This window comes from Syngnathus typhle, unplaced genomic scaffold (assembly GCF_033458585.1).
Source record: "Syngnathus typhle isolate RoL2023-S1 ecotype Sweden unplaced genomic scaffold, RoL_Styp_1.0 HiC_scaffold_34, whole genome shotgun sequence".
In the NCBI taxonomy this organism is placed as follows: domain Eukaryota; kingdom Metazoa; phylum Chordata; class Actinopteri; order Syngnathiformes; family Syngnathidae; genus Syngnathus; species Syngnathus typhle.
The window spans coordinates 718,249-742,734 of record NW_026871940.1 but is presented as its reverse complement, the minus strand read 5'-3'; the positions used below and the strand labels follow the sequence as shown (position 1 = coordinate 742,734).

Genomic DNA, 24,486 nt, shown 5'->3' with positions numbered 1-24,486 from the left:
AAATGTCCATCGTGACAGAGCCTGCTGCCATCGATCCCGCGGTGTTACGCGACATGTATCGTAACCTGAACCAAAAGCAAGCGTCCGTCTTCTACAAGGTCAGAGATTGGTGCATAAAACGTGTGTGTAGCTCAAAGCCCATTGAGCAGTTCTTCTACCACATCAACGGTGGCGCCGGGACCGGCAAATCTCATCTCATCAAGTGTATCCACGCTGACGCTACCAAAATACTGCAGAGACTACCACGACTGGCTGAGGAGGCTGACATTTCCAAGCAAACGGTTGTTCTCGCAGCTTTCACTGGCACGGCGGCGTTCAACATTTCCGGGGCAACGTTGCATTGTCTACTCAAACTGCCGAGAAGTCTCAAACCCCCGTACCACGGGCTGGGCAATAAACTGGACGAAGTCCGAGCCGAGCTGTCCATCGCCGAAATACTCATCATCGATGAGATTTCCATGGTGTCGAAAGACCTCTTCGCCTACGTGAATGCCAGGTTGAAACAAATCAAAGGAATTAATTTACCTTTCGGTGGCATGTCTGTTCTTGCTGTTGGAGATTTCTTTCAGCTCCCTCCCGTGAGACAGTCCAAACCTCTGTGCGTGTACGATCCTACGCGGCTGGACCACTGGCGTGACGACTTCAAAAAGATCACGCTCACCGCCATCATGAGGCAGAAAGACGATGTCGCCTTTGCCGAACTGCTGAACCGACTCCGCGTCAAAGAAAAGTCAGATGAACTGTCGGAAATGGACAGAGCTCTCCTTGCCACGAGGTACACTTCCCCAGAAATGTGTCCAAAGCATATTCTGCATGTTTTTGCCACCAATAAACAGGTGGATGGCCATAACTCTGCGATGCTGGAACTGCTTCATAAGGACATTGTGCAGATTGACGCGGATGACTACAAGAAAGACAAAGGAACTGGCAGAATGGCAAGGCAAGCTTCCCCTGTGCAAGGCGCTAAGAATGAGCTCCCGGACTCCATCAAAGTTGCCCTGGGTGCTCGTGTTATGATCACACGGAACGTTGATGTTCAATCAGGTCTGTGCAACGGAATGTTTGCAAAAGTTGTCAAATTGGTGAACTATCCAAATGAAGCCCGTGTCCAGAAACTTGGGTTGGAACTCGATCATGTGAGTAACAATGCGCGTGCTGCTAACCCCGTGTACATTGACAGACTGGAGGAGAAGCTGAACAAGGCTGGAGTGACGCGCCGACAGTTTCCCATCAAGCTTGCTTTTGCCTGCACGATCCACAAGGTACAAGGCATGACAACGTCACAGGCTGCAGTTTCGCTGAAAGGTGTTTTCGAACACGGCATGGGGTACGTAGCTCTGAGTAGAGTGACTTCGCTCAGTGGTCTGCATATTCTGCATATGGATGAGAGAAGGCTTCATGCAAATCCACAAATCACTGCTGCTCTTGCTGAGATGGCAGAGGATTCTTTGGAGAGCGTCATGCCCCTCCTTCACGTGATGCCGTCGGTAGATCGGGCAAATCACCTGGTTGTCGTCCATCATAACACCGAAGGGCTGTCTTGTCACGTGCAAGATATCGTGTCTCATCACGAACTGCTTTTCGCTGATGTTTTGTGCTTCACAGAGACACACCTCCAAGGATCAGTGGCCGATGGACGTGCTTGCTTGGAAGGCTACACGATGTTTTGCAGGAACCGAAGTGATTCTTACACAAACTGTCCTGACTTGGCGACAAAACGTGGTGGCGGCGTAGGTATTTGTGTCAAAAGTCACATCGCGGCCCAGGAAAAGAAATACGTTCAGGGTGTGACCGACATTGAATTTGTTGTGGTGAAACTTGAAGATCCCCTCAATGTGTTGATTGCTGCCGTTTACAGGCCTCCAGGCAACAGTCTGCGCACTTTTCTGCCAAGCTTGGGAAATCTCTTGCGGTACCTTGAAGTAATGGAGCATCATCAGATCTTGGTATGTGGAGATTTTAATGAAGATATGCTATCTGCCTCATTCAAGCCCATTCTTGATTTGTTCCGCTCGAAAGGCTACACGCAACTCATAGCCACTGCTACCACTGACAAAAACACATTGCTTGACCTCATTTTTGTCTCTCGACCTCAGTGTGCCCTTCATTCAGGTGTCCTGCAAACGTACTACAGCTATCACAATCCTGTTTTCTGTGTTTTGACCAGTGAAAGGTAAGTCACAGCTAAATCAGCATTTTCTAAAACAACAAGGATGGAAATCGAAACGTCAACGGTGTCGTAAGTGTATAATAATAGTGGTGGGATGCGGTGGGTGATTTGTTGACTTGAGGAGAGATGGGATCCAGAGTGGAAGTGCTCATTACTTGACCTCTTTTTCTTTCTCTCGACCTCTGTGCTCTTTATTCAGGTTCCGTGCGAACATACAACAGCTATCACAATCCTGTTTTCTGTGTTTTGACCAGTGAAAGGTAAGTCAAATCTATATCATGTTTTTCAGTAGTTGGAAAAACAACGAGGACAGACGTCGAATGGCGTAAGTGTATAATATTAGTGGTGGGATGTGGTGGGTGATTTGTTGACTAGAGATGAAATGGGATCTGGGGCTCAGAATGGTAAACGTAATGTTGCCATTAGCCTCACAATTTCCACATAGAAAATAACTACCAACCCATGTGGATAGCGATAGCTGGAAAAGCAGCTTTATACTGATAATATAAATTGGTGGCAATGAAGTCCACCCCTATTTTGGACACTGAGGTTTGTGCATGATGCTAGCAATAAACCTGTTGCCTGGCTGGCATTACAAATGGAGAAAACATCGAATTGGAAAATACTTATCGATGGCAAAGGTTTGCTTGACGCGAGAAACATGCTTCAGAGTGAGTGAAGGGGAGACGGAGAGGAGTGGCCTTTTTAACTTGGATTCACTTTTATCATTTTTAAATGGTCCCAGGCAAATCATAGAAGAGTGATAAATGGAAACAAACCGTGAGTAAAGCCTTACATGAAACTGTCATTAAAAAGTATCATGAGTAAAGGTGGTCATACATGTAAAGACAAGGACAGTTGATGTAGCTGAACTCATGTCTGTGGTGGTAAGTTGAGATGGGCCTGTATGTTGAGATGGAATGGGGGTTGTTGTGGACTCAAGTTCAGTTAAGGGAAGGCCAAGGCTTTTGAAATTTTCTACAAGCCTTCCCTTAACTTGATGTAACTTTTTAAAATTTTAAACTTTTTAGACTTTTTAATTAGCTTTCAAAAAGTCTTCCCTTAACTCAAGTTGATTTAACTTTTTAACTTGTAACATTTTTAACTTTTTAAACTTTTAACTTAAAATGCTCACTTTCTAAATTTTTAACTCTTGTAACATTTTTAACTTTTTAAACTTTTAACTTAAAATGCTCACTTTCTAAATTTTTAACTCTTGTAACATTTTTAACTTTTTAAACTTTTAACTTAAAATGTTTCACTTTCCAAATTTTTAACTTTTGAAACTTTTACATTTTTTAAACTATCTTAGACGAGTTAAGGGGAGACTTTTTAGCGTTTTACATGTTTTTATTTCTGATTTTAGTTATAGAAAGGCCTTTTAAACTTTTTTTTTTGAATTGTTTTTCACATTAATTACTTCATTTTTTTATGTATTATATTTTTTCTACGTCATAATCGTGAGGCGACAACAGAAAACAGACGAGGTAAGTTTCTCATCATTAGACATGTTTTATCTTTCTTTCAAAAGACACTAAATGCTGCTATTTCACTCTTCTGTATTTTAACAGTTCATTTTATGTGGCGAAAGCAGCTCATCCACAGTCCACTGACCAAAGACATCCTCTCTTCGGCCATGTACCAGCCAAATGCCGCCTTAAGTCCAGGAAAAGTTTTCTGAAAAGTGTCCCACCCCTCAGAACGCCGAACACAGGCAGTGAAAGAGTCACTCGGCGGGAAGAAAGACTTGACAATCTTCCACCAGAAACTACAATGGAGCTTAAAGCAAGCGAGGCAATGACCCCAGGAGCAGACACCAACTATGTATGCAACGTGGAAATGCCTAAATAGACTAAGATCTGGTGTTGGACGTGCAAAAGTCACTCTCGCCAAATGGGGACATCTGGAGGATCGGAACAGCGAGTGTGACTGTGGCACTGAACCACAGACCATGCAACACCTCCTGCCCCTGCTGGAACATCCCTGCACAGCATCGAATTTAGCAGAGTTTAACGAGAAGGGACAGAAATGTGTTCAGCTGTGGCTCAACCACATCTAGCCAAGCCTGTAACTAACTGCCTTGTAGCCACGATAAGAAGAAGCTCATCCCAGAATCGAGGCCAGAGGTAGCCATGACATATTACTTTATTGTAATGTAAGTGTAGAAACTCAATGTTTTTTTGATGAGAACCCACCTAACAGACCAAACAGAACAACTTTACAGGCTTTCTTGTCGTCACAGAGGGCAACAGTTTCAAGAACACCTGTATAAGGGAGGCCTGCATCATGGAACACAAACTCCCAAACACACATGACTTCTCCTGCTTCTTCTGTGAGTAGCCAAGACGGTAATTTGTCAGGAAGCGCTCTTTAATTTTACCGCTTCTCCTCAACATGAATTGATTAACATATTATGTTGCAGCACAGCGAGAGCCACGCATTTCAAGAAGACTTGTACAAGGGAGGCCTGCATCATGGAACACAAACTCCCAAACACACATGACTTCTCCTGATTCTTCTGTGAGTAGGCAAAGAGGAAATTTGTCAGGAACCACTTTTTAATTTTACCGCTTCTCCTCAACATGAATTGATTAACATATTATGTTGTAGCACAGCGAGAGCCACGCATTTCAAGAAGACTTGTACAAGGGAGGCCTGCATCATGGAACACAAACTCCCAAACACACATGACTTCTCCTGCTTCATCTGTGAGTAGCCAACAAGGAAAATTGTCAGGAAGCACTCTTTAATTTTACCCCTTCTCCTCAACACCTCTTTCATGTTCCTCTAGTATGTTCCTGGGTCTTGCCTGTGGTTCTACATGCATCCAGTCATGCAGACAGAGAACACCTTAGCCTTTAACTGTCGGAAGCTGTCCCTCTGCGAGGCCTCATAGTATAGTCTGTTTTCTGTTCTCATTCATTCATTTATTTATTTATTTATTTATTTATTTATTTATTTATTTATTTATTGATTGATTGATTGATTGATTGATTGATTGATTGATTTATTGATTGATTGATTTATTGATTTATTGGCCTTTCTATATTTCTTTGCCTTAAATTTTGTTTATTAAGTTTTGTGTTTCCAATATGTGCATGTTCATTTCATCACATACAAGTCCAGTCCAATGTATACGTTCTTGTTTGTCATTTTGTATGTTCAGTATTTATTGAGTCAGTTAAACATTTTATCTATTTTTTTTATTATTTATAAGATTTCACGCATTATATATTCCATTCTGCCCAAAACAACTAATATCATGCTGTATTTTGGTTCCAAAAAGCACCATGCAACTGTTTTTTTTCCTTCTTGTTTAGAAGGAAAAGTGTAAAGTGTATGTTGACAACTTATGTTGTGATTTGTCGTATAAAATAACCTGTTTTGAATGACATTATTCATAATTGACATTTATTTAATTCTTTCTTTAATAGAAAATAGGTCTTTTCTGTGTTGATATGAAACTGTAATTAAATACTTATTTTTGATTTTAACTCTGCATGTTCATTCATTACTTTCACACTACTCACTAAATATTTTAATGTGATGTTATCATTATTCATCAGCCAATGCATGCATCAGGGGGGAAGTGGGTTGTTTTTGGGGAAATGAGACAATTATTGAAAGTTTATTAATATATTGTCTTGTGATCATAGTTTATTGTTATGTTGTCTTGTATGTATGTTGTCTTGTATGTACATTCTATAAGTTGATATAGTGTCCATTATTTTATCTTCGCGATTGTACTGATCACGTTGCATTGAAATACTTTGAAAACAAATCGGAAACCTCATAAACCGTGGCGATTATAGTTATTACCATTACTGTAAGGCTATTTTATTACTATCATGATCATATTTTAAATATACTGAAATATCGCCACTCAATCGTATCGTCACGTATCGCGTGATTTTACGGGGACGTCTTTTTCTGTCTCTACTTAAAGTGGACGCTACCATTTTTCACCTTTTAAGGGGGGGGGCTCTAAAAGCGTTGAGTCCACGTAAATATAAACATGCACATGTTCACTCAATTGTGTAATCATATTTCACACGAATTTAGAGCGATGTGTTCCGGTCTCAGTGTTTTTTTTCTGTATGTACTAAAGTTTTGACGGTACGACTAAAACTTACCCTCTCTTTTCAGACTTCGCTCAGACCTTTCGCGCCGACCTTTCGCGCCGCCGAAAAGTGGGGAGGGACTTTACACGGTCTCATTATCAACTTGAAGACGAGATAGGTAAGTGGAAAGCCGAGATTTCCTCACAACTGTATTAAAACCCCTAAGTATATACTTACATTTTAACCAGGATTGTTGCGTTAGTGGGGAAAGTAGCACTTCCCCACTTCTAATTACGATCGTCACAGTTCTATTACTGTACTATTACATGTTATTACTCATTAACTGTACATATAGAAAAAAATAGTCTCCTGTTCTCACGACGGACTTTTGCCGAGTTGTTTCTCGGTGAATTTAGTATGGATTAATTCCATCGGTTGATGAACGTGAACATTATTCGCGGCACAAGTATTGTATTTTCAGTGACCACATCTTTGGTTTGCGTCGAGCAAAAAAAAAAAAAAAAAAAAAAAAGGCCGCCATTACGAAATGCGCATATAGCAAATGAACTTGTAATTATTAATTAACTAGTCAGTCGAAAATACATGTTTGTTTTGCGTTCCTATTTATGACGGAGGATTCCCCATTTTATTGCTCTTGCGTTTAAGTATTATACACTATCGTCCGCCGTGTGCATTTGCCATCTAACAAGATGGACGCATGATGCTTGCACTTTGCGTTACGGAGTAACGACATTTCTGGAAAGATACACGACGCGTAATTCATTTATTTCAGACGACACCTCGTAGTCGCCACACGCAAATGGATAAAAATGGTTTACGGTGTTCTTTTATTAAAATCTTTGTTTTAGGTTAGCCCCCCCAAAAAACGCACAGGCGCCATTATGAAATGTGCTTCCAAATTTATATAGCAGATGACATTGTAACTGTAACCACTGATATGCACTGACCGAGTAAGATCAGTAGTATTCATTGCCCAGTGTTAATTTGTAGCAGTCTTGATATGCTCCACACCAATGAACTATTGACTTTGGCACTCTGCAGTGACATCTGGTGGATGTTAAAATCATTGCTGGCAAACTCTTTCTTTTTTCAGTATAACATTTAAATAATTGTTGTTGTTTTTATTATACGTGGTATCCATTTATTTTTATCCAATTTCAATATGGTAATGATATCTTGTGTCGCTAATAAAATAATCTCAAAGTCAGTCAGATGTATTATAATATTTATTATTAAATGAATAATTTGCCATTTGCCATCTACTAACTAAACAAGTCAATTTATCTCTTTTTTTTCTCTTTCAGAATGGCGACAAAAATGATTGCTGCTAAAGCCGTTGCTATAAGGAGTGCTGTTCGAGCGCGGAGCTGGATTTGTGGTGCGGATGGCACCTTGTCCATGCAAGGACAGCATAATAATGTAACTGTTGCCCTCTGTGACGGCAAGAAAGCCTATCAAGTCGTTCTGTTTGAACACTTGGCAGCCCTTGTCACAGAGGGCAACAGTTACATATTTTTAAACTTTGGTGTCGACGAACGGGGCGTTTTGCTCCTCACTAAACCCGGCTCCAAGATCTTCATCGGGGCGGAAGTGCAGACCAGCCCACAGTTGGAGGAAGAGGCCAGGGCCCTGGTCTACCCCAACTCAGTGGCATCATCTCCTCAGGAAGTAGTGAAAAAACTACCTGACGAGATGGTGTCACTGGATGGCATAATTACAGATGTAAGTCACCTGCACCCACAAATGCACATATACACACATGTATTTGTGTACACCTGTGAAGACATGATGCATGTGCAATAATGTACATGCATGCGTATGCAAAGCCAACCAACCGACCCACCCACCCACCGACCCACACGCACGCACACACACACAATATCATTGAAATCCTCTGTTTAGTACTAAGGTACCAATTTTTTTTTTTTTTTTGTCATCGTTAAGGTTGTGTACACTGACACATGACACGCTCATTGTCAAACATAATTATTCTAATTGTGATATCAATTTGGTTCACTTTAGATGCGTCCAATCCGCATGGTGCGCCAAAGGGGGAACCACCTTGCGCCTTTTCGGCATTTGACACTTAAAAAGGTAAGTAGCCATTTGTACTTCCCCTGTTGTAGCACTTTGCACACATACTTTTTTTAAACTACCGCAGGATGATGCCACTGTCAAAATTGGCCTTTGGCGGGATGCGAATCTCATGGAGTTGAAAGTAGGGGGTTCCTTCCTCTTCACCCACCTGAGTGCCCGGGTGACCGATTCTGGAGTAATGCTCCACTCCACTATATACACAGATATAACGGTTAGTAAATGGCTTCATAGCAGTGGAATTGAAAAGGTGCTTGCTTATTATTTTTTTTGCTCATTTTTGCAGTTGCAATTGCAGCCTTCCGCCCAGCGCGTAACCGTAGCCCGCTGCCGACCGCGCAACTGCTCCGCGCTGGTTGCATTATTGTGACAGAGTCGTCGCTGAAATTTAGAAATGATTTGTAACGTCCTGATGTACTTTCCAAAATTGAAGTGTACCTCAGTGCGCAGGGAGCTTAATTTGGTCCGATCGCGCAACCGCCCGCAGCGCGCCAGGCGCTCACTGTCGCATTGTCTTTGTGTTTTAGGATGGCTTTACTGCTCCCACTTGCTTTTTTTGGAGGCATGATTAGCCTTTGGTAAACGTTGTTTTCCATTCATAAAAACTAATTTGCTTTTTATTTTATTCAACAGGCCTGCAACTCCAGCCTCATCGTCACGGTCGTTGGTATCCTCTATGGGGAAGAGGTGGTGGAGGTTGTCTCGGATTTGGGAGAAGTCACAAGCATCAAGCTGGATATCTGGCTAAAAACTTTCAGCCAGCCCCCCCATATCCCACAAGATGGGATGCCCATTATTGTCACTCGTGTGCAGGGTGACGTGACTAAGATCGAATGTGTGAATGAATGCATGCATGAATGAATGTATGTATGTATGTATGTATGTATGTATGTATGTATGTATGTATGTATGTATGTATGTATGTATGTATGTATGTATGTATGTATGTATGTATGTATGTATGTATGTATGTATGTATGTATGTATGTATGTATGTATGTATGTATGTATGTATGTATGTATGTATGTATGTATGTATGTATGTATGTATGTATGTATGTATGTATGTATGAATGAATTAATGAATGAATGAATGATGCATAATTGAATGAATTGTTGAAATTTATTGAATGGTTGAAATTAATTGAATGTGTGATTGAATAAATGTTACATGTTTACTTTTCTAACAACAATTGTTCATCATATTTCTATTGATGATAGAATACCTATTCCACAACTTCCCACTTACCAAAAACTTCACATCTTTTATTTTGAAATCCACACCCAATTCGCCAATATTTCATTTTTCCCTTCTCATTTCTACATTTTTCAACCGATTCAACCCATTCCAACTTTCAACTGTTCATCATTTTTCTACCTATTCCACAACTTCCCACTTACCAAAAACTTCACGTCTTTTATTTTGAAATTCACACCCATTTCCTTTTTCCCTTCTCATTTCTACATTTTTCAACCGATTCAACCCATTCCAACTTTCAACTGTTCATCATTTTTTTTCCTATTCCACAACTTACCAAAAATTTCACATCTTTTATTTTGAAATTCACACCCAGTTCCTTTTTCCCTTCTCATTTCTACATTTTTCAACCGATTCAACTCGTTTCAACATCATTCTGCAACATTCCTTAAATATTTATTCAACTTCTTCACCTTCACACGCAATTCCTTCAGGAATTGCAAATTCTAGTTATTATTATTATTCAACATCTTCTGCCCACTTTTTTGACGCTTAACTACTTCCACATTCTTCAACCGATTCACTCCATTCCACTTTTCACTTATTCCAAATATTCATGGCACGACTGCTCACATTTTTCTCGTTCCAAAAATTTTCCGTTTTCGCATAATTCATAAATTTATGGCGATTTTTGCCCCATTCCTTCTTAATGGCAGATTCAACATTTCACATTTACGTTGTTCCAGTTTGAAATTCACATCATTCAACACATTCAAATCACATTGGGGACATTCCCAAACTTCCCAAATTCAAAATTTTCACGTTTTCACTTTAAATATTTGCATAAAATTTTGCAAAATTTCATAAAATTTCCTTTTTCACTTCTAACTTCTACATTTTTCCACCGATTCAACTCGTTCCAACTTTCAACTATTCATCTTTTGCCTACCTATTCCACAACTTCCCACTTACCAAAAACTTCACATCTTTTATTTTGAAATCCACACCCAATTCGCCAATATTTCATTTTCCCCTTCTCATTTCTACATTTTTCAACCGATTCAACCCATTCCAACTTTCAACTGTTCATCATTTTTCTACCTATTCCACAACTTCCCACTTACCAAAAACTTCACGTCTTTTATTTTGAAATTCACACCCATTTCCTTTTTCCCTTCTCATTTCTACATTTTTCAACCGATTCAACCCATTCCAACTTTCAACTGTTCATCATTTTTTTTCCTATTCCACAACTTACCAAAAAGTTCACATCTTTTATTTTGAAATTCACACCCAGTTCCTTTTTCCCTTCTCATTTCTACATTTTTCAACCGATTCAACTCGTTTCAACATCATTCTGCAACATTCCTTAAATATTTATTCAACTTCTTCACCTTCACACGCAATTCCTTCAGGAATTGCAAATTCTAGTTGTGTGAAGGCGAAGGCCTTCACACATTGATATTGTACTTTATTATTAAACAACTTATTCCTCCCACTTTTTTGACATCTAACTACTCCCACATGCTTCAACCGATTCACCTCGTTCAACCTTTCACACGTTCCAAAAATTCATGGCACGCTTGCCAGTATTTTTCGCGTTCATAACATTTACCGTTTTTAAGTAATTAGCAAATTTGTGCCTTTTATTTCCCCATTCATTCTTAATGGCAATGTCAACCCGAGCCAGTTTCCTGTAGTGGGTTCGATTCCCACATTGGGCGTCATTAATTATTTTACTCTTTATTCTTCCCGCTTATCATTTTCAACGCTTATCATTTGTAACTAACATTCGCATTCAACATTCATTACATTAAGCAATTTCCACCACTTTGATTACGTATTCGCATTCAACAAACACATTCATTACATTAACCAATTGCAACCACGACATAGTAAGGGACTCAATTAGCTCGTGGGAAACACAAGTGATTCCAGTACACGAGCATCATTCCCGAGTGGTATCAAAACCCGCGTCAGTTCGATTCCCACATTGGGCGTCATTATTTATTTTACTCTTTATCCTTCCCGGTTATCATTTTCAACGGTTATCATTTGTAACTTTTGTCATTCGCATTCAACATTCATTACATTAAGCAATTTCCACCACTTTGATAACGCATTCGCATTCAACAAACACATTCATTACATTAACCAAATTCAACCAGCAAGAAGGAAGGATCCTCATTAGCTCAGTCGGAAACACAATTGAAATGTCAACCCGAGCCAGTTTCCTGTAGTGGGTTCGATTCCCACATTGGGAGTCATAAATTATTTTACTCTTTATTCTTCCCCCTTATCATTTGTACCTTTTTTGTAACATTTGTAACATTTCATTTTTAACGTTTATCATTTGTACCTTTTTGTAACATGTATTTGTAACATTTTCCCATTTATTTCACAATAATTTATTTTCCCTTTTCATTCTTCCCGCTTATCATTTTTAACGCTTAACGTTTGTAAATTAACATCTGCCTTCGCCTTCACACGCAATTTCTTCCGAAATTGCAATTCTAGTTATTATTATTCTACTTATTCTGCCCACTTTTTCGGCGCTTAACTACTTCCACATACTTCAACCGATTCACTCCATTCCACTTTTCACTTATTCCAAATATTCATGGCAACACTGCTCACATTTTTCTCATTCCAAATATTTTCCGTTTTCGCATAATTCATAAATTTATGGCGATTTTTGCCCCATTCATTCTTAATGGCAGATTCAACATTTCACATTTACGTTGTTCCAGTTTGAAATTCACATCATTCAACACATTCAAATCACATTGGGGACATTCCCAAACTTGCCAAATTCAAAATTTTCACGTTTTCACTTTAAATATTTGCATAAAATTTCGATTTTCACTTCTAACTTCTACATTTTTCCACCGATTCAACTCGTTCCAACTTTCAACTATTCATCTTTTGCCTACCTATTCCACAACTTCCCACTTACCAAAAACTTCACATCTTTTATTTTGAAATTCAACCAAAATTCTCTAAAATTTCGTTTTTCTACTCTAATTTCTACATTTTTCAACCGATTCAACCCATTCCAACTTTCAACTGTTCATCATTTTTCTACCTATTCCACAACTTACCAAATACTTCACATCTTTTATTTTGAAATTCACTCCCAATTCCCTTTTCCCTTCTCATTTCTACATTTTTCAACCGATTCAACCCATTCCAACTTTCAACTGTTCATCATTTTTCTACCTATTCCACAATTTCCCACTTACCAAAAACTTCACATCTTTTATTTTGAAATTCACACCCAATTCCCTTTTCCCTTCTCATTTCTACATTTTTCAACCGATTCAACCCATTCCAACTTTCAACTGTTTATCTTTTGCCTACCTATTCCACAACTTCCCACTTACCAAAAACTTCACATCTTTTGTTTTGAAATTCACACCCAATTCCCTTTTCCCTTCTCATTTCTACATTTTTCAACCGATTCAACCCATTCCAACTTTCAACTGTTCATCATTTTTCGACCTATTCCACAACTTTCCAAAATCTTCACATCTTTTATTTTGAAATTCACACAATTCATTTTCCCCTTCTCATTTCTACATTTTTCAACCGATTCAACCCATTCCAACTTTCAACTGTTCATCATTTTTCTACCTATTCCACAACTTCCCCCTTACCAAAAACTTCACATCTTTTATTTTGAAATTCACACCCACTTCCTTTTTCCCTTCTCATTTCTACATTTTTCAACCGATTCAACCCATTCCAACTTTCAATTGTTCATCATTCTTCTACCTATTCCACAACTTCCCACTTACCAAAAACTTCACATCTTTTATTTTGAAATTCACACCCAATTCCTTTTTCCCTTCTCATTTCTACATTTTTCAACCGATTCAACCCATTCCAACTTTCAACTGTTCATCATTTTTTTACCTATTCCACAACTTCCCACTTACCAAAAACTTCACATCTTTTATTTTGAAATTCACACCCAATTCCCTTTTCCCTTCTCATTTCTACATTTTTCAACCGATTCAACCCATCCCAACTTTCAACTGTTCATCATTTTTCTACCTATTCCACAACTTACCAAAAACGTCACATCTTTTATTTTGAAATTCACACCCAATTCCTTTTTCCCTTCTCATTTCTACATTTTTCAACCGATTCAACCCATTCCAACTTTCAACTGTTCATCATTTTTCTACCTATTCCACAACTTCCCAAAAACTTCACATCTTTTATTTTGAAATTCACACAATTCCCTTTTCCCTTCTCATTTCTACATTTTTCAACCGATTCAACCCATTCCAACTTTCAACTGTTCAGCATTTTTCTACCTATTCCACAACTTCCCACTTACCAAAAAATTCACATCTTTTATTTTGAAATTCACGCCCAATTCCCTTTTCCCTTCTCATTTCTACATTTTTCAACCGATTCAACCCATTCCAACTTTCAACTGTTTATCATTTTTCTACCTATTCCACAACTTCCCACTTACCAAAAAATTCACATCTTTTATTTTGAAATTCACGCCCAATTCCCTTCTCATTTCTACATTTTTCAACCGATTCAACCCATTCCAACTTTCAACTGTTCATCATTTTTCTACCTATTCCACAACTTCCCACTTACCATTAAGTTAACATCTTTTATTTTGAAATTCACACCCAATTCCTTTTTTCCTTCTCTTTTCTACATTTTTCAACCGATTCAACCCATTCCAACTTTCAACTGTTCATAATTTTTCTACCTATTCCACAACTTACCAAAAACTTCACATCTTTTATTTTGAAATTCACACCTAATTCCTTTTTCATTTCTCATTTCTACATTTTTCAACCGATTCAACTTGTTTCAACATCATTCTGCAACATTCCTTAAATATTTATTCAACTTCTTCACCTTCACACGCAATTCCTTCAGGAATTGCAAATTCTAGTTGTGTGAAGGCGAAGGCCTTCACACATTGTTATTCTACTTTATTATTATTTTTATTAAACAACTTATTCCTCCCACTTTTTTGACATCCAACTACTCCCACAGGCTTCAACCGATTCACCTCGTTCAACCTTTCACACGTTCCAAAAATTCATGGCAAGCTTGCCACTTTTTTTCTCGTTCATAACATTTACCGTTTTTAAGTAATTAGCAAATTTGTGCCTTTTATTTCCCCATTCATTCTTAATGGCAATGTCAACCCGAGCCAGTTTCCTGTAGTGGGTTCAATTCCCACTTTGGGCGTCATAAATTATTTTACTCTTTATTCTTCCCCCTTATCATTTGTACCTTTTTTGTAACATTTGTAACATTTCATTTTTAACGCTTATCATTTGTACCTTTTTGTAACATGTATTTGTAACATTTTCCCATTTATTTCACAATAATTTATTTTCCCTTTCTACTCTTCCCGCTCATCATTTTTAACGCTTAACGTTTGTAAATTAACATCTGCCTTCGCCTTCACACGCAATTTCTTCCGAAATTGCAATTCTAGTTATTATTATTAGTGTGAAGGTGAAGACCTTCACACTATTGTTATTCCTGTCCTTTATTATTATTATTCAACATCTTCTGCCCACTTTTTTGACGCTTAACTACTTCCACATACTTCAACCTATTCACTCCGTTCCACTTTTCACTTATTCCAAATATTCATGGCACGTCTGCTCACATTTTTCTCGTTCCACAAATTTTCCGTTTTCGCATAATTCACAAATTTATGGCGATTTTTGCCCCATTCATTCTTAATGGCAGATTCAACATTTCACATTTACGTTGTTCCAGTTTGAAATTCACATCATTCAACACATTCAAATCACATTGGGGACATTCCCGAACTTGCCAAATTCAAAATTTTCACGTTTTCACTTTAAATATTTGCATAAAATTTTGCAAAATTTCATAAAATTTCATTTTTCACTTCTAACTTCTACATTTTTCCACCGATTCAACTCGTTCCAACTTTCAACTATTCATCTTTTGCCTACCTATTCCACAACTTCCCACTTACCAAAAACTTCACATCTTTTATTTTGAAATTCTACCCAAATTCTCTAAAATTTCCTTTTTCTACTCTAATTTCTACATTTTTCAACCGATTCAACCCATTCCAACTTTCAACTGTTCATCATTTTTCTACCTATTCCACAACTTACCAAATACTCCACATCTTTTATTTTGAAATTCATTTCCAATTCCTTTTTCCCTTCTCATTTCTACATTTTTCAACCGATTCAACCCATTCCAACTTTCAACTGTTCATCACTTTTTCTACCTATTCCACAACTTCCCACTTCCCTAAAACTTCACATCTTTTATTTTGAAATTCACACCCAATTCCTTTTTCCCTTCTCGGTTCTACATTTTTCAACCGATTCAACCCATTCCAACTTTCAACTGTTCATCATTTTTCTACCTATTCCACAACTTCCCACTTACCAAAAACTTCACGTGTTTTATTTTGAAATTCACACCCAATTCCTTTTTCCCTTCTAATTTCTACATTTTTCAACCGATTCAACCCATTCCAACTTTCAACTGTTTATCATTTTTCTACCTATTCCACAACTTTCCAAAATCTTCACATCTTTTATTTTGAAATTCACACAATTCCCTTTTCCCTTCTCATTTCTACATTTTTCAACCGATTCAACCCATTCCAACTTTCAACTAATCATCATTTTTCTACCTATTCCACAACTTCCCACTTATTAAAAACTTCACTTATTTTATTTTGAAATTCACACCCAATTCCTTTTTCCTTTCTCATTTCTACATTTTTCAACCAATTCAACCCATTCCAACTTTCAACTGTTCATCATTTTTCTACCTATTCCACAACTTACCAAAAACTTCACATCTTTTATTTTGAAATTCATACCCAGTTCCTTTTTCCCTTCTCATTTCTACATTTTTCAACCGATTCAACTCGTTTCAACATCATTCTGCAACATTCCTTAAATATTTATTCAACTTCTTCACCTTCACACGCAATTCCTTCAGGAATTGCAAATTCTAGTTAGTGTGAAGGTGAAGACCTTCACACTATTGTTATTCCTGTCCTTTATTATTATTATTCAACATCTTCTGCCCACTTTTTTGACGCTTAACTACTTCCACATACTTCAACCTATTCACTCCGTTCCACTTTTCACTTATTCCAAATATTCATGGCACGTCTGCTCACATTTTTCTCGTTCCACAAATTTTCCGTTTTCGCATAATTCACAAATTTATGGCGATTTTTGCCCCATTCATTCTTAATGGCAGATTCAACATTTCACATTTACGTTGTTCCAGTTTGAAATTCACATCATTCAACACATTCAAATCACATTGGGGACATTCCCGAACTTGCCAAATTCAAAATCTTCACGTTTTCACTTTTAAAATTTGCATAAAATTTTGCAAAATTTCATAAAATTTCATTTTTCACTTCTAACTTCTACATTTTTCCACCGATTCAACTCGTTCCAACTTTCAACTATTCATCTTTTGACTACCTATTCCACAACTTCCCACTTACCAAAAACTTCACATCTTTTATTTTGAAATTCAACCCAAATTCTCTAAAATTTCCTTTTTCTACTCTAATTTCTACATTTTTCAACCGATTCAACCCATTCCAACTTTCAACTGTTCATCATTTTTCTACCTATTCCACAACTTACCAAATACTCCACATCTTTTATTTTGAAATTCATTTCCAATTCCTTTTTCCCTTCTCATTTCTACATTTTTCAACCGATTCAACCCATTCCAACTTTCAACTGTTCATCACTTTTTCTACCTATTCCACAACTTCCCACTTCCCTAAAACTTCACATCTTTTATTTTGAAATTCACACCCAATTCCTTTTTCCCTTCTCGGTTCTACATTTTTCAACCGATTCAACCCATTCCAACTTTCAACTGTTCATCATTTTTCTACCTATTCCACAACTTCCCACTTACCAAAAACTTCACGTGTTTTATTTTGAAATTCACACCCAATTCCTTTTTCCCTTCTAATTTCTACATTTTTCAACCGATTCAACCCATTCCAACTTTCAACTGTTTATCATTTTTCTACCTATTCCACAACTTTCCAAAATCTTCACATCTTTTATTTTGAAATTCACACAATTCCCTTTTCCCTTCTCATTTCTACATTTTTCAACCGATTCAACCCATTCCAACTTTCAACTGTTCATCATTTTTCTACCTATTCCACAACTTCCCACTTATTAAAAACTTCACTTCTTTTATTTTGAAATTCACACCCAATTCCTTTTTCCTTTCTCATTTCTACATTTTTCAACCAATTCAACCCATTCCAACTTTCAACTGTTCATCATTTTTCTACCTATTCCACAACTTACCAAAAACTTCACATCTTTTATTTTGAAATTCATACCCAGTTCCTTTTTCCCTTCTCATTTCTACATTTTTCAACCGATTCAACTCGTTTCAACATCATTCTGCAACATTCCTTAAATATTTATTCAACTTCTTCACCTTCACACGCAATTCCTTCAGGAATTGCAAATTCTAGTTATTATTATTATTCAACTTCCGCTCACTTTTTTGACGCTTAACTACTTCCACATACTTCAACCTATTCACTCCATTCCACTTTTCACTTATTCCAAATATTCATGGCACGTCTGCTCACTTTTTTTCCTTCCAAAAATTTTCCGTTTTCGCAAAATTCACAAATTTACGGCGAATTTTGCCCCATTCATTCTTAATGGCAGATTCAACATTTCACATTTACCGTTTTTTTCCGTGTATAGTGCGCAATATTTTACTAATTTATTGTCCTAAAATCTGGGGTGCGTATTATACATGGGTACAAAGAAAAGAAAATTTAATTTTTTTTTTTTTTTTAAATAAAGTCATGGTACAACAAAACCAACAACAGGACTGACCGACAAAGTCGTGGAACAAAAAGACAGGGTGACATTACCAAAGACAGGAACAGAATGACAGTAACACATGCAATGATCCAACGGTGAGCGAGGGGCAGACAGGACTTAAATACAAAACACGTTACATCGATTGAGGTGACACAGGAAGAGAGGGGCGACGCGAACAGAAACTATGGCAACCTAGACACATAGCAAAACTGGGGACGAGACATGACAAATCTCCCCCGAAATAAAACTCACCTTTCTTCTTGTTTGTTGTCAATCGCGCATCGCATTCAGCCATCCTGCCCAACACACTTAGTAAAATTCATAATTGACGACACATCGTTTGATGCGATGGTGCAATCCTCGATGGTGTGTTATTGTCAAATATTGTTTGTTTTTTAATCTCCATCGCGGACCGGACGTCATACGGAGGCCGCCATTACAGATGCGCAGAACGGTTGCGCAAGACACGTCAGCTATATAAAGAGCGAGAGTTGTTTTCTTCCTATTAGTTTCAATTCACAGTTTAATTAGCAGTTTCAATCAGCAAATAACAAAATGCGTATTACAGGTATTATTTTATTTCACAACACTTTGCCTTGTTCCTTTCGTCTCTGCTGTTCATTTCAAACACGCTCCATACGACCGCAATGCTCTTGTATCAGACGCTCGCTCGATCACCTGCTAGTTTGCCGTCTGTCACAATGTACCCTACACAAATCCAAAACATTTGTTGCGGCTCCGAGTCACGACGAGGGGCAAGTTTTGGTTTCCAAGGGTGTTTTTATTCCTCTTCAACGTCTCTCCCGTACAGAGCTGCCGTGTGCGCACGGAGCGCGGTGGTGCGTTTAGGGGCAGTCGGAGAAATCAACGCCAACAAAAAAAATGACATCCAGCCTAGTTAAGACCATACCAAAGACTTTAAAAATGGGACCCATTGCCTCCCTGCGTGTGTGACGATCTTTGGGACTTAAAAAAAAAAAAAAAAAAAAAAAATTAAAAAAAAAATTAAAAGAAATTCATAAAAATTGGGTGCGTATTATACATGGGTACAAGCTTTTTTCCAGCATCAGCATGCCATTGTTAGGGGTGCGTACTATACATGGGGGCGCACTATACACGGAAAAAAACGGTACGTTGTTCCAGTTTGAAATTCACATCATTCAACACATTCAAATCACATTGGGCACATTCCCAAACTTGCCAAATTCAACATTTTCACGTTTTCATCTTTTATTTTGAAATTCACACCCAATATCTTTTTCCTTTCTCATTTCTACATTTTTCAACCGATTCAACCCATTCCAACTTTCAACTGTTCAGCATTTTTCTACCTATTCCACAACTTCCCACTTACCAAAAACTTCACATCTTTTATTTTGAAATTCACACCCAATTCCTTTTTCCCTTCTCATTTCTACATTTTTCAACCGATTCATCCCATTCCAACTTTCAACTGTTCATCATTTTTCGACCTATTCCACAACTTCCCAAAAACTTCACATCTTTTATTTTGAAATTCACACCCAATTCCTTTTTCCCTTCTCATTTCTACATTTTTCAACCGATTCAACCCATTCCAACTTTCACCTGTTCATCTTTTGCCTACCTATTCCACAACTTCCCAATTACCAAAAATTCCAAATTCTCAAATTTGAAATTCAACCAAAATTCTCTAAAATTCCGTTTTTCCACTCTAATTTCTACATTTTTCTACCGATTCAACCCATTCCAACTTTCAACTGTTCATCTTTTGCCTACCTATTCCACAACTTCCCACTTACCGAAAATTCCAAATTCTCAAATTTGAAATTCAACCAAAATTCTCTAAAATTTCGTTTTTCTACTCTAATTTCTACATTTTTCAGCCGATTCAACCCATTCCACATTTATTCCCCTTATTCACCTTATGCTTACCACATTCACTCCCATTCACCCCCACTTCCACTATGCTTCCCACATTCACTCCCATTCACCCCCACTTCCACTATGCTTACACAATTCAACCCTTGACCCCCAATTCCAGTGTGGCGGCCATCTTGGATGACCCTGAAGTGCCACCAATGAACCCAGAATGAACCGGAAGTGCCCCAAATCAAACCGAAAGTGACCCCAAATAGACCGGAAGTGACCTCAGGTAAACCGGAAGTGACCCCAAATCAAACCGGAAGTGACCCCAAATGTACCAGAAGTGACCTTCTTAGACCGGAAATGACCCCTAATAAACCGGAAGTGACCTCCGACGAACCCGGAAGTGACCCAAATTAAACCGGAAGTTACCCAAATAAACCGGAAGTGCCCCAAATCAAACCGGAAGTGACCCCTAATAGACCGGAAGTGACCTCAGGTAAACCGGAAGTGACCCCAAATAAACCGGAAGTGACCTTTTTAACCGGAAATGACCCCAAATAAACCGTAAGTGACCTCAGCTAAACCGGAAGTGACCTATTTTAAACCGGAAGTGACCCAAATAAACCGTAAGTGACCCAAATTAGACGGGAAATGACCCGAATCAAACCGGAAGTGACCTTATTTCAACACTGAGTGGCCCAAATAGCTACAATTGCGCTAACTTTTTCGTTTTTTGTCTGATTTAACCCGTTTCAACATTTTTACCCCAAAAGTGAACCTCCTGAGGCCGTTTTTTTTGTTTTGTTCCAAATTTAGACAGATTTTGGCGCAATTGCTTTTTTTTGTTTTCCCATTCATTCTCTATGGGGACTCAACATTTGCTCTAACTTCTACATTTTTTAACTGATTCAACCCGTTCCAACTTTCAACTGTTCATCTTTTGCCTACCTATTCCACAACTTCCCACTTACCAACAATTCCAAATTAAAGTTCAACCAAATTCTCCAAAATTTCGTTTTTCTACTCTAACTTCTACATTTTTCTACCGATTCAACCCATTCCAACTTTCAACTGTTCGTTTTTTGCCTACCTATTCCACAACTTCCCACTTACCAAATATTCCAAACTTTCAATTTTGAAATTCACCACAAATTCTCCAAATATTCTACATTTCTCAAGTAATTCAACACGTTTCAACATCGTTCGGCAGCATTCCCCGAAAAAGTTATTCATACATTTCGCCTTCACACGCAATTTCTCCAGAAATTGCAAAATTCTAGTTGTACTTGATAGGGATTAGAATTCTCAAGGTTTTAAGTGCATTAAACGACCTCTTGTCACAGCTCATTCATTCCTTTTTAGTAGAATTAATATTCCTACTCAACCCTCCCGGTGTCCAGCCGGACTGACCGAGACAGTCCCGTCAATGGGGTTTTGTTTACCTCGGCCGAGGATTTTCGCCTGCGTCGAAGAGTCCGCTGGACCCGCCAGGTGTGTCGAGATCCCGGAACGAGCCCCCAATTTCTGTCAGGTTTATTTCGCTGACTGAATAAGTGAATAGAAGAGCAACAGCAAACAAACCACAAGTGAGACAGAATATTAAGTCTTTTCTCGCGAGGAGTGCAGTACAGATCCTTCACAACAATCTCACTACACTAAAATATCTGTATGCACTCCCGCTCTTTTTATTTGGATTTGCCCTACCCACAGTGTGAGACAAGAGCCAACTAAGGGGAGGGGGGAGGCATGTGGGCTTTGTCTCGTAAGCAAAAAATCACTAGGTGTTTACATACTGATAAGAACATCTGGGAAGAGGAGTTTGAGTGGACTGGATACAGAAGAAAAACCTTTGACCTCTAGTTAAAACATAGCAAGGGAAGTTTTACGACATTGTGTAGGATGCAACAAGCTATGTTAGAGTGGTGCTCACTCTAACTTATTTTGCAAGAACCACTCGGAGACAAGTTAGTCGTTTTGGGCACCTGCAGGCGGAGAGTCCATTCGTCACTGTGCGTACAGCAATGATCGAATGACGTCTGACTCTCGCTTCCCACAAGACCATCTTTATTAAGAGAAAAAGGGTGGGGGTGACCATAGACTGAATAGACAAGTAAAAAAGGCCCTTGACCTCTAGATTAGCAGGGCAGGGGATGTTTTACGACATTGTGTAGGATGGAACAAGCTAGGTTATTTATTACTGGTTACACACCAACATAAGCATAAAACTAATCTACCAAGGTTATTCATTACTGGTTACATACATTCCAACATAATCATATGATCAAGATAGTTTTGGAAAACCCTGACAAGCTAAGTTATTTATTACTGGTTATATACATTCCAACCTAATCCTACAATAAAGATAGTTAGGAAAAACCCTGACTTTAATGGTCACTTGGAGGTTCATCTGGGGTGCAAGACAGCAATGAGGCATATTGTCTAAAAAAGTGGTCATTGTTAGAAAGGAACGGTAGATGATGCTTTTTGCTGAGTTGTCACTGAGTTGCCAGCTACGTCCTGTCTGACCCAGCTGTAATCTCTCTTCTGTGGTACATCATAAAAACAGCAAGGCCAAACAGCAAGCATCTCTTGCAGTACTATTGGGGTAAAGCATTGATTAGAGAACGCATGATAACTTATATATACATTTTTCTAACAAAGCTAATAAAACATAAACCAAACGTTGCAGGTGGTCATTTCTTCATGCGCAGTGATAAACTCGGCACTCTAAAGCACCCGAGAGCGTTTTTTTCTATGCCAACCTAACCAGAGTGACGGGAGCGGCACAATTCAGAAAAAGTGCCCAGCTCGTCGAGAAAATGCGATTTAAGCAATAAAATTAAAAATGCTTATAAAACATAAACCAAACGTTGCAGGTCAGAGTCAGAGTCAGCTTTATTGTCAATTCCTTCATGCCAAGACACACAAAGAAATCGAAATTACGTTTCCTCCATCCCACGGTGACGAGACACAGTACACGAGTAACATACAAGTAAACAACGGGGGAGAGAGTTCAGGACGCCAAAAGCCTGAAGATCACAAACTTCGCCAGAGGCGAGCAGTGCTTGCATCCCACCACAGAGTCCCGGCACCATTCGTCACGGATGTAGACACGCATTCCACCTCCTCGCGATGTTCCCCCTCGTACAATGGCCCGGTCCGCCCGATAGCACGCTAGCCGCTCCAGATGCACAGCAGTTACGCACTGTCCGTTTCATAGATCTCAGCAGGCATGTTGATGCCCAGCGATCGAACGTTCGCCCGAAGAAAGGAAGGCACGGCCGGTCGAGCTGGGTTGGCCGCCAGCCTGGCCCGGACGCCCCCGCTCTCGCTTCAGGACGGAGCAGACCGAGCGCCTTTAATGTCCCTGCTTCAAAGTCCAGATCGCCACAAAACTCGCTTCCGCCGATGTCGAGCTGAACCAGCCCGCTGTACTTGTAGCACAATTTCTTCATGCGCAGTGATGAACTCGGCACTCTGAAGCACCCGAGAGCGCTTTTTTCTATGCCAACCTCACCAGAGTGACGGGAGAAGCACCATTCAGAAAACGTGCTCAGCTCGTCGAGAAAATGCGATTTAAGCAATAAAATTAAAAATGCTTATAAAACATAAACCAAACGTTGTAGGTGGTTATAGCCTTTTTATTGGCCCGCAGCAAATTCTGGAAACATAATTGAATGTGGCCCGCACAACAGCCTGAGCACTTCTCAGTTTCCACACTAGATGGAGCCCGCCACACAAAGCGCTTGACGTCTGATTAGCCCCCGCCCCCCCGGAAGAGAAGTGAACGCAGCGTTGGACGTCTCACTAGCACCCCCCCCCCGCCGGAAGAGAAGGGAACGCACAGCGTTTGCTGTCCCACTAGTGCCGCCGACCCCCCGGAAGTGAAGCGACAAAAAATATTGGCCGTCGGGCCCCTTCATGTTACTAAATATGGCCCTCCTTGCAAAAACTTTGGACACCCCTAGTGTAGGGTGAAACATGACAAAAACAACAAACAATGATAGCAACAATCTCAAGTGAAGACGAGGATTTTCCTCAATACTCCAGTTCAAACTTATTGTGTGATCTAAAAACCTGGTGGCCGATGTTAATATGTAGGAAAAGTCTCACACGGTCCCTCTGCCTTAGGCGACCAGAAAGCTACCAATAAAAAATAAAAAGGAAAACACAGAAACAGTACATCATTGTATCCATCTCTTGCGAAGC

At 38.9% G+C, this 24,486-nt stretch overlaps 1 protein-coding gene and 1 long non-coding RNA gene across 2 annotated transcripts; both read left to right on the top strand.

The window, feature by feature from the left end:
• The first annotated feature begins 356 nt into the window (after positions 1-356).
• On the top strand, positions 357-4,516 carry LOC133147158 (uncharacterized). Its single transcript, XM_061271218.1, has 4 exons — positions 357-1,044; positions 1,181-3,657; positions 3,742-4,325; positions 4,413-4,516. The coding sequence occupies exon 2, from the start codon at positions 1,272-1,274 to the stop codon at positions 2,175-2,177; it is 906 nt and encodes a 301-aa protein (XP_061127202.1). The 5' UTR covers positions 357-1,044; positions 1,181-1,271; the 3' UTR covers positions 2,178-3,657; positions 3,742-4,325; positions 4,413-4,516.
• Positions 4,517-4,592: 76 nt separating this feature from the next.
• On the top strand, positions 4,593-5,131 carry LOC133147160 (uncharacterized). The gene is made up of 3 exons (XR_009711529.1): positions 4,593-4,690; positions 4,781-4,878; positions 4,962-5,131. It is a non-coding gene; the product is annotated as an uncharacterized LOC133147160 (long non-coding RNA).
• The last annotated feature ends 19,355 nt before the right edge of the window (positions 5,132-24,486 follow it).